The 10,796-nt window shown below is 49.9% G+C and overlaps 2 protein-coding genes across 3 annotated transcripts in view; one reads left to right on the top strand and one right to left on the bottom strand.

The window, feature by feature from the left end:
• Positions 1-211: 211 nt before the first annotated feature.
• LOC125177647 lies at positions 212-4,740 on the top strand. Its single transcript, XM_047879796.1, has 3 exons — positions 212-242; positions 285-319; positions 952-4,740. Exon 3 carries the CDS (start codon positions 1,400-1,402, stop codon positions 4,289-4,291), a length of 2,892 nt encoding a protein of 963 aa, XP_047735752.1. The 5' UTR covers positions 212-242; positions 285-319; positions 952-1,399; the 3' UTR covers positions 4,292-4,740.
• Positions 4,741-6,321: 1,581 nt separating this feature from the next.
• The window catches only part of LOC108678696 (OTU domain-containing protein 7A), a 31,100-nt gene continuing 26,625 nt past the window's right edge, over positions 6,322-10,796 (bottom strand). For both annotated transcript variants that reach the window (XM_018167154.2, XM_018167155.2), the window contains exons 9-12: positions 10,622-10,739; positions 9,754-9,919; positions 8,863-9,026; positions 6,322-8,519 (exon numbers count right to left, since the gene is read on the bottom strand). In XM_018167154.2, the coding sequence (XP_018022643.2) occupies positions 7,206-8,519; positions 8,863-9,026; positions 9,754-9,919; positions 10,622-10,739 (1,762 nt within the window). In that variant the 3' untranslated portion in view covers positions 6,322-7,205. The remainder of the gene's footprint in view (positions 8,520-8,862; positions 9,027-9,753; positions 9,920-10,621; positions 10,740-10,796) is intronic.

Raw genomic sequence — 10,796 nt, 5'->3', positions numbered from 1 at the left:
CTTCTACTTACGCATGTGATCGCACTAATTAGGTGGCCTTCCACTTAGCTACGCGATCGCACTAATGAGGTGTCGCATTGACCATTTTGTCGCACTTTACTTTCTTTTGTCGATGTTGATACAAAGTTTTGCTTGTTTGGGAGCAATAGCTAGTCTTTAAACCACTCTATTGTTAATAAAAACTTTCCTTACTTCAGGAAGACCAGCGTCGACGCTCTTCGGTGCGGCGAAACTCCGCCTGCGCCCACAGTGACACCGCCTGTCCCTCCAGTGATACCGCCTGTGCCCACAGTGACACCGCCTGTGCCCACAGTGACACCGCCCTGTCTCTTATACACATCTAGATGTGTATAAGAGACAGGGTGTGGGCAGGTGTGGTGCTTGCAGGTGTGGTGCTTGTAGGTTGTGGTGCTTGCAGTTGTCTCTGCTGCAACAAAAGTCTGATACCCGTTGCGAGTTGCCAGTGCAAGCGGATATTAAGTTTTTCTAACTGAATTCATGTTCATTGTGTAGATTGCACTCTATTTACTCACGTGTTGGTTAATCTGGATGTTGATTGGTTCAGTCAGTAAACTGGTTCAATCAAGTCAGCAAATGAGGTGCTGGAAAATGATACATAAGAGCGGTATTGTGAACCAGCAACCATGGCAGCCAATGTTCATACAATTGAACCAACTGGGGAATGCCATGCATGCAAAAAATGTTTCCGACATTTGGCGATGAGATGCCATTCATGCCGCTAGTTTTGTCCATGAGTTTAATGCAGAATATTTGCAAGCTATTATGGCAGATGTACGCCGTGTAGAACAAGTCCCAAACTATACATAATTTCAACGGACAGACGAATTATCATGACCAAAAGTGAACTCCCTCCTCACCTCCTCTTCCCCCTGCCCTCCCCTCCCTCCTCCTCTCTCCTTCCACACCCTCACCCCCTCTTCCCCCTGCCCTCGCCTGTGCCCACAGTGACATCGCCTGTGCCCACAGTGACACCGCCTGTGCCCACAGTGACACCGCCTGTGCCCACAGTGACACCGCCTATGCCCACAGTGACACCGCCTGCGCCCACAGTGACACCGCCTGCGCCCACAGTGACACCGCCTGTGCCCACAGTGACCCCTCGTCTGCTCCCATCGACTCTCTGTCTCTAACTATCCACGAAAATTATCTCGCAAACGTTGGCACGAACTTTTCGTCGACGGTGGCCTCCACATCTTTTTTTCGGTTGTCTGGTACTTTCAACTCATCTTTACCAGACGCCGCGGACTCGAGCGATGCCGACTCGTTCTCTGCAACAACGGCTTTGGTGAGTTCATCGAACTGCGCTTCATACTTTTGCTCCTCCACTGAACTGGAAAATCTACCCATAGCGGCGCACAGAACTCTTCCTCCTCAATGGATGCCTCCACGAATTCCTTCATGTGTCCCGCCAACAAATCTGAAATCCGCGAAAACGTTGAAAGACACAGCCTTCGCCACAGTGTTGGCTAATCGACTGCGAAAAACCACCGCTCGCTCTGAAATTTTTGATGCGTCCTTCGATCTTTATGATGGGGAAGATATGTTTTCGGTGAAGCGAAAACGAAGCTTCAGTGAAGGTAACTTAGTCGACATCCTTCCGCCGCAACACCCCGGGCCGATAAGCGTCGGTGAAGGTCGTATCTCGGCGCTTCGGTCCATCTCCAGCAAATCAAAAATTCGCGAAATAATCAGAAATCGCCGAGCAACTCTTGGCGGGAAGCTAGTTCGTAATCGACGATCAAAGTTTGAATATAAATCTTCGAGGCGGCTGCTTCCCTCCAGGACCCCTGCTGCTGACTCTGACGCTGAAGAGGTCTTGGAGGATAAGGCTGGCAACGGTGATGGCCTGGCAAGTTTAGTTTACCTGCGAAATATTTTAAAGAAAACCCATAGTGACTCGGCACTTGATGCTTTAAATTTCCATTCTCGACTGATGCCGTTGGATTTCTTGGAGAGAAATGACAAGCCTGCAGAAGCGCCATTTTTACCAGTTAAGGCCGGGTTTGGAAGCAATGAAAACACGTTATACGAGAGAGGCAAGAATTTTAGTTCCGAACAAAGCTTTCATGATCGAAACCAGCGAACACAAAGTGGAGTACCCAATATTGATTCTTTCACTGCCAAGACTCCCACTCAAGATAGTGAAATTCGTTCGAGTACGGAACCGAATTCGTTGCACGTTGCAGAGGAGTCGAATTCGACTAAAGTTTTCGTTGATGAAAGCAGATCCAAAAATTTTGCCATCACTTGGAACGGTGCGAGTCGTTCAGCAGAGGGAAGTTCTTCGAGATCTGGCGCGGATTTTTCATCAACCCTCGACAGGAAGGAAGATCTCCTCAGCGCCGCAGGCCGTAATTTTGTTGAGAACACATCTTCGAATCAGAAAAAAGTGGTTGAACGAAATTTTTCAGTTGCAAAGTTGTGTGGGGAACACAGAGCAGCCAATGAGCAGCATGCAAACACCGCTAAAAAACTCTTCTCACGCCGTACATCCCCGAGCCCCCGCGGCAATAAATTAAGTCCTCCGAGGAGTAGCACAAGCGTCAGAGATCTGGTCAAAAAGTTCTCATCTATGGACAGCTTGGACTTAACAGAGAGCAATTTACCGCCAAGGTTTTCACGTATCACTAAATTAAAGCTGCAGGCTACGCAGAGTCAGGAGGCCAAGTGTGCTAATTCGGAAAAAAGCTACAAATTTCGTACGGGACTCGAGAGGAAATCTAGTCTGAAGACCATTTCATATGATTTTGAAGGAACCAAAAATCATCTAACGATGAAAATGGTAAAAGTCAACCAACCGCCGTTTTATAAAACAAATTTTAAACACCACTCAACCTCTGAGCTTGTGCAAGAAGAACACCACTCAGATGTTTTGTCGAGTAAGAGACCCCAGAATTGTAATAAATCTTTTGACATCGAAGGTTCTTCCAAGAAAATGATCTTGAACTCGAAAGTTTCCAGTTTCGCTTTGGAAAAGTCGTCCGATTCGTTCAATGAGCCTAAACAAAATGGTGTGAAGTCTATCCAAGAATTTCATCGACTGAAACCACCCATGAAATCAAATAGTTTCAGGCGATACTCTTCGGTGGCTCCGCTCAGACGTCTGCACATGCATCACGAAGAACCTTTGCTGGGTGAAGGTCCCAAGAGCTTAGACTCGATATTGAATCAAAGGCTCGGCCCTGAGAGTGAGAACGATGCAAGCCACACCGGCAAGCCGAAGGATTTCACCCATGTTAAACAGTCTTCGTTTCAGAAGTTGAAAGAATCTTTCGTTGGGTTTTCATGCAAGAACTCCCGATCAAAATCTCTCAAGGATATTGCCGCCACTCACGATTTTGGCACTTCAAATTTAGGTGCAAACGACTGCCTACTCGAGGCGCCGTCGACACGATCCAACTGGGAAACTTGCGTTCCATTGAAAACGCTGAAAACTTGGACTGACATCGCTCGTCTTCCCATGCGGCACAGTTTTCGTAGAGCGAATGTAGCTGTCGCTACTGAGAATGCGGATGTTCCCATCTCCCAAGTTCCGTCGACTGCTGCCCCAAATTCGTCGGCACACGAAGTTCCTATCAGTAACTGCTTGTGTGCGGAGGTCAATCCTCCCGGCGTGTTTTTAGTCCCTGGAGTTAACGTAAAAACTGAATGGAATTGCGAGCCTGGATACGCGCAGGCATCTATGCGTCGATATTCGTTTAATATGGACTTCCCTCCGAGACAGTCTGACGCTCAGGGTGTTTCTGATGACCACAAGAGGTCTTGTTCGAGCGCCAATCAAGAGTCGTATAAAGGATCACTGATATCACAATTTCTGCGGTCAAGAAACATTGCTCCTGATTCCGTCATAGGTAAAAATACCTTTAAAGGTGGTTTCTTCCCCACTAAATACGCAGGCATCCGCAAGCATTCGTGGTGCCCCAACTCCTCATACGCTATATACTCCCACAGCCCGGAAATGTGTAACTTTCGACGCCACTCCTTGTCGGAATTGTCGCCACCCGAAATTTTCCTCCATGGAGGGGATAAGCCCAAAAGGTTGACGCCTTCATCATTTTATCCCTTGACCCTGTGTCCTCATTCCCCCAGCGTGCAGGATGTCGTGCAGACGTGCACTATCAACTCCTTGCCCTCTGTGCCACTTCACCCATCCTTGCGATGGTCTCCACCGGCGGATCCCCCATACTTCTGCACTAAGATGTGCAACCCCTCGGAGGACCCGCTGGCCACTTACTCTATTCGTCCAATTATGGCCAAAAAGGAGTGTTAGATTTGCTTGTACAGTCAGATATCTACCAGGGAAGGTATTGGTCGCAGCTGTAGGACATCTTCAGCAAACCTTGTCACATTCTTGCCGTTGGCTTTTATTGGGATAAGAAAATTAAGCTCGATTTTTTTTTGCACTTTCGCCTGCATGACGTGTTCAGCTTTTACTAAATAAATGGACGTGTTCATCTTTGTCTTAGTAACGTGATTTGTAACAGCGTTTACTTCAGAGGATTTGAGGAACTAATTATGAACGTATTTCTTATTTAGTGTGTTCTAATTGTCTCGTATCGAGCGAGCTGTTGTGGGGACTGCGACTCTGGGAAGCAAAGATCCAACCCATCGACTGTGGCCTCACGCACGACCTGATCGAGACAAGTGCTCAGTGGTTGATTAGTTACAATAAGGAATTTTCACGTACCTCTACAATATGAATAAAACATTGACCTTTTATCCGCAGTTTTGTTCCTTGCCTTTAATATTTGGTTTTACAATTATTCGTTCGCTGCCACGCTTGCACGGAAGCACGTGAGATCACGCGTGCAATTTTTAGCTACGAAATTTTGCAATTTACAACTTACACGATTTAAAAGTTCTTCAGTGAAATACCAAAGATTTGATGGTGGAGAAGTAGTCGTTTAGCCATCACGGAGGGCAGGCATGGTTGCCATGAAGAGGTATTGAGCGTTGGTTCCAGTTTGCCTCTACAGTACTGTGCAATTATCTACATGGAGAACGCGTCAGGTTTCAATTGTTCATTTATAAATTCATTGATATTTACTGTCCACGTTCGAAGACGTTCATCATGTGGCTGAATATCAGCTGAATTTCTATCTAGCTTCACACAGAAGGTTAAAGAAGAATTCACTCGTCAATTCTTAGGTTCATTGAAAGTTGCTGGTTCAAGATAGCATGCAAGCTCCACACAACATAGGATAATTGTTAATTTTGGTGAACACACAGCGGGACGTAGCAACCTAATCTGACTAACTGTAACCCGCTAATCAATAACGTAATTAGCTGTAAACCGATTAACAGCAACTCAAAACTTGATGCTTGTTTTTACATTCAAGTTGACAGGAGCAGTTAGCGTCCCACTGCAAGTCATAACTGTCAAGGGGGCGGCGTCTACAGCCGGGGGCACCAGTGCTAGGGGCCGAACTGACGAAAAAATTTGAAACTTCGTAATTCGGTTAGCCGATCGCTGGCGGGGTTTTGCGCTCACTAATGATGAGGCAAACTTGTGAGCGTTGGATGTATCATTGACGCTCAGGACGGGAAAAAATGACAAATTTTTCTCTTGCCGGTTACCCAAAAGTGACAGCCGCTGCCTCCTCTTCAGTAATGTCGCGAACACGTCGTGTGGTCACGTCACGAACACGTCGTGTAGATCACGTCACGAACATGTGTAGGTCACGTCACTAACACGTCGTGTAGGACACGTTACAAACAAAATACGGTATATCACTTAATTCGAGGCTAACTCATAACTAACATGTTTCGACGTACTCATTGACCCCAATTAAATAAAGAACGCAATATTACAAAGAACAAATAAATAACTAGACAAGCCAGCATTGTTGCAACGGCTCACGATGAGAATTCAGCAAACTGAGGTTCTTTCGCTGGCCGAACTGAGGGCATCAGCTGATCTAACTGAGAGCATTCAGCCGGGCCAACGGAGGGCATCAGCTGGCCCAATGAACAGTACTGATGGACTGGCCCCCGGGACCTTGGCGGTGAGGACTTGCCTGCCGACGCTAAGAGCGGCTGTTTACAGAGATAGGGCCACAGCGTGGCCTGGGACTTCAGGTGTAACGTCCGAGCCACCACAGTTACCATACACGCTGCCACGCTTGCACGGAAGCACGTGAGACCACACGTGCAATTTTTAGCTACGAAATTTTGCAAGCGTGCGGTCTTAACCCTATACCGCCTGACATGAGTAACCGGAGCAATATTGTCACAAGCCTATTTCCCAAAAAAGGATACGTTCTAGTGAGCGCAAAATGACTTGCACTGATGGTTGCCGCCACGTACGACCACTTTAAAATGTTAAACGTCTTCAGGTTGCTACACTCAATATACTACACACACGTCGTATTTTACTCTCTGAGAGTGACATACGGCGGTAGAGGGTTAAGAAAGACGCGATGTTTCTAGGAGATCAGTTAAGACAGGGATAGGTCCTAATACAGTTAACTATAAACGATTACTTGCTACATTCGTTCAGCAACGCGGACAGTTAGCTTCACCAGTTGTGCGAAAAAACAAAACCCGTCACTCACCAAATCTCGCGTACTCATCGGATATTAAAATTGCGTGCAACACTCACTTAACTTAGTTTAGAGGCTCTTGCAACCGCAGCAACCAGGACACAACCGCTGCGACCCGGACACAACCGCAGCGACCAGGACACAACCGCAGCGACCAGGACACAACTGAAGCTACCAGGACACAACCGCAGCGACCAGGACACAACCGCAGCGACCAGGACACAACCGCAGCGACCAGGACACAGCGACTATAGCACCGAGCAGTTGCCGGCACTCACAATACTGATATCTCAAGTTTAAAGATAAAGATTTGCGTAGAAAAATAGCCTTGTGCTAGGAACGAGATTTAAGCCTAGAAAGCACCTCACCCACCTAAAACTAAATATCACGGAGCTGCCTAGACATCTCAGTCGTATCACTAGTCTGCCTAGCGTTATTATAACTAGTTTTCATCTAGTCTAGCTGCATCAAGGCATCGCAGTAACATCACAAGAAAGCGTACCAAAATGTAAAAGACTACATAAATTCGAGGCGTCGTCTCAGGGATCCTTAGGAACTTGGCTTGGTATGTAGAGCGAGGGTAGTGAAGGGGTAATGTGATGGATAATTACCCTTGGCAGGCAAGGGTAATGGGTTGACTGGTCAGTCGAGGGCAACGCACTGTGAGCAGAAACCGTCGAAGATTTCATTACCGAAGAAGTCACAGCCTTCCCTCCGGCACACGCGGGGGGGCGCAGCTCCTTTCAAATCTACTCTAGCCTTCCGATCAACGGGCCTGGGGGGCTTCTTGCTGTTATTATTATTATTATTGTAGTTATTATTATCATTGGTAGTGGTGAGGGCGACATTGATGTTGCTGTTAGTGCGGTCACTCGGGCTGTTGGACCGACGACGGCTTTGGTCTCGCTTGGGGGGCCGTGGTTTGTTGCCTCCCGCAGGGGGCAGCGTCCGGGCCGCTGGGCCAGGGCCTTTTTTGTCATTAGGCCCCCCGGGGTCGGGATTGCCGTCGTTATAGAAAGTTGACTTCGATAAGAAGAGAGCGGACGGTTGGGACAAAGAAGGAGACCGCGAAGTAGGTAAAGGGGCAGCGTCGGGGCTGAGGTTTGCATTGAAACGGGACCTTCCCACCCCGTGTCGGGGACCATCGAGAGACAAGGGACGTGCCGGCGTCCTAGGCAAAGGTTTATCAGGAGGTTCCTCGCCAGGAGACACGTGAGTCTCCTCCATTGAGGAGGAGGGGGACTCATCGCTACGTTTCCCTCTGTCCAGCGCCAACTCCCCGTCTTTCTGTTTGGAGTAACAATCCTTGCAAAGGTAAGAGGTTCTGGCGGAGCCAAACTTCCCGCACCCAGCGTTGACACAGGGGGATTTCTCCTCCTCCCCCTCCCCCAGGGGGACTTCTGGGCCCACGTCCAGTCTGGGGACGCGTGAGTCCCCGTCAATCGCCGAGGGTTTCGTCTCTTGTTCATTCTTTTTCTTGTTCTCCTGGAGCTCCTGGAAGCGGCGCCTGGCGTTGGCCAAGTAGTTGTTAACCATCTTCTCCTGGAAGGCCATGCGCTTCTCGGTGTGGATGGCTGCGCCTAAAATGAAGTTCTGGGACCCATGCGGCCTTCTCGAGGACGCCCTTCGTCTGAGGGACCGTGTCCTCTTAGCAACATCGGACTCCTCTTTCTTCCTGAAGGAGCTGGGACGCCCCATCTTTTTGAGGCTCTTGAACTTCTTGGAAACGCTGCGGCCCAGCGTGCCCAGCTTCGAGCTGTGCCTGGGACAGGGTCTTGGCACCGTCAGGTGTCCTGACGAGGGGTCCACCGTCCCCCCCGACGGGGGGTCGCAGGTGCAAGAGGTGTCATCGCTGTCGCCGCTCGACTCTGAGGATTTAGAGAGGGCTGCTGACCCCCCCGCGGAGGGTTCGTACTCGAACTCCTGGTAGTCGCTGAAGTCTCGTGAGATGGGCACCTGAGGAAGAGGGGACATTCAGGGGGGGATTTGACGAGAGTGGCACAGAGGGGGACAAACTTTCTTTGAGGGAGCGTAACCCCTACTACCGCCACACCCCCTCACATGGCACCTCAACGTGCCACCCGCTTGGTAGTACACGTGCCCTACACCGTCCCCTCACGTGCCTCCCCTGCACCGTCCCCTTACATGCCTCCCCTGCACCGTCCCCTCACATGCCTCCCCTACACCGTCCCCTCACATGCCTCCCCTACACCGTCCCCTCACATGCCTCCTCTACACCGTCCCCTCACATGCCTCCCCTATACCGTCCCCTCACATGCCTCCCTCACGTGCCCCTCACCTCGACGACGTGCAGGTAGGACTTGAGGAGGTGCAGCTTGCGGTGGTACGAGAGGGGCTCGATGGGAGGGTCGGGGTCGGCGTTGGGGGTCCAGGCCTCCCCGGGGTCCACGGCGAAGTGCAGCGGCAGCAGCGCGTGCTGCCGCGTCGTCAGGGGGATTACGGCTGCGGGGGGAGGGGCGTAAGTGGGGATTATGGCTGCGGGGGGAGGGGATAAGGGGGATTACGGTGGCGGTTTGGTGTATCAGGCTCTAGTATTATAAACTATATATTATGCACTATATATATGCTACACTATTCACTATATATACAGGGGTTGGAGAAAATAAGGGAAACGCCAGGCATTTTGATATCGTAATTTTTGAACATGTTATAAACAGTGAAAACATATTTTCATGTTTACTCTTGCTGCTAATTGATATTTTATCATTGCACAGATATTTTATTGATTTTTTCTATAACCTAACCTATAAATGGCCAACCTCTCTGACTTTCAAAGAGGCCAAATTGTTGGTGCCCATATGGCAGGTGCTAGTGTGACAGAAACTTCCCAAGTGCTTAACGTTTCTAGAGGTAGTCTCTATAGTAATGACTGCTTTTGAAAGAGAAGGAAAACGTCCTCAGAAAAGCCCAGGTCTGGCCGTAAGTCGAAGTTGTGTGAGAGAGACCAGACCGTCGGTACCTAAATCTGATTGTGAGGGACAATTGGAAGACCGTGGCTGTTGAAATTACTGCAGACCTCAATGGACACTTACAGAACCTTGTTTCCATATATCACCCACCAGGCGGGGCAGCATCACCCACCAGGCGGGGCGGCATCACCCACCAGGCGGGGCAGCATCACCCACCAGGCGGGGCAGCATCACCCACCAGGCGGGGCGGTATCACCCACCAGGTGGGGCGGCGTCCCCAGGCTCGTCCATGGCGACGAGAGCGGAGAAGTGGGCGGCGTCGTAGGTGAGCAGGAGTGGGCAGGCCTGGCACTCCGAGGGTGGGTGCTGCAGGGGGAGGTACACCCCACCGAAGGGGATGGGGGAGAGTGGGGCGCCGTGCACGTCCTGTGGGGGAATAGAAACGTCGGTGCTTACTACCACCACCACCATCACTCTGACGTAAGCACTCACCACCACGGCTAATATGGAATAAAGGCCAGAATTTTTACAAAATTGCGGGCATAGAATAAAATTATATAAAAAGGAATAAGCCCTGCAACCAACGCCCAGCCTCATCATACAATACCTACTCTCAGCTACAGAATTAGAAGTTCTAAGCAGACTACGCTGGAGCCCTGCAATTCAGACGAATGTAACACTGCCTAAAGATAATAACGCTGTAGGTGTCCACCCAACACTTAAACATGCTCGCTCATAATAGCAGGCAGTTCTGTATCCGGGCTCACCTACTCTGGCCTAACCTATTTACGCTGCCCAGACAAACGACTTTCTTGCAATCATTGACCGCTTTACCAGCTCACTGCCCCGCCTCTCTAACTTCCAGTAGCCAATGAGTTTAGGTTATGTCCGCTCAGATTTGTTGTGGACGGAAAAATGTTGATACTTGTGTAGGTAAGGTGCCACCAGCTTAGTACAGTACATGTTGGGGTTCTACTGCTGTGAGAGGGTTGTTGGACCCCAAAGGGGTGAAGGAGCTGGCGCTGTCGCTGCCCAGACCACTGTCACCGGTGTCAGGAATATCGTTGTTGTCAGCTTCCAGAATAATGCAGAATAATCATGCTTACCTAACTAACTCCTCCCACACACCTTGAGCGTGGTGTCGGCCACGACGATGATGGGGCGGCGCAGGACGTGCGCTAGGGCGAAGATATGCACCTCCTCCAGGCTCTCGTACACCGCCCCGCCTCCGCCGCCCTCGCCGTTCCTGAGGACCAACAAGAGATAACTCACGGCTTCCCACCTGGCGTGAACAAGGATTGTT

This window comes from Hyalella azteca, unplaced genomic scaffold (assembly GCF_000764305.2).
Source record: "Hyalella azteca isolate HAZT.00-mixed unplaced genomic scaffold, Hazt_2.0.2 contig3855, whole genome shotgun sequence".
Classification (NCBI taxonomy): Eukaryota; Metazoa; Arthropoda; class Malacostraca; order Amphipoda; family Hyalellidae; genus Hyalella; species Hyalella azteca.
The sequence above is the reverse complement of the archived record's forward strand: the minus strand, read 5'-3'. Positions and strand labels throughout refer to the sequence as shown.

Coding starts and splice junctions, on each gene's coding strand:
- LOC125177647 (XM_047879796.1), top strand. CDS start 1,400: ATGCCTCCACGAATTCCTTCATGTGTCCCGCCAACAAATCTGAAATCC.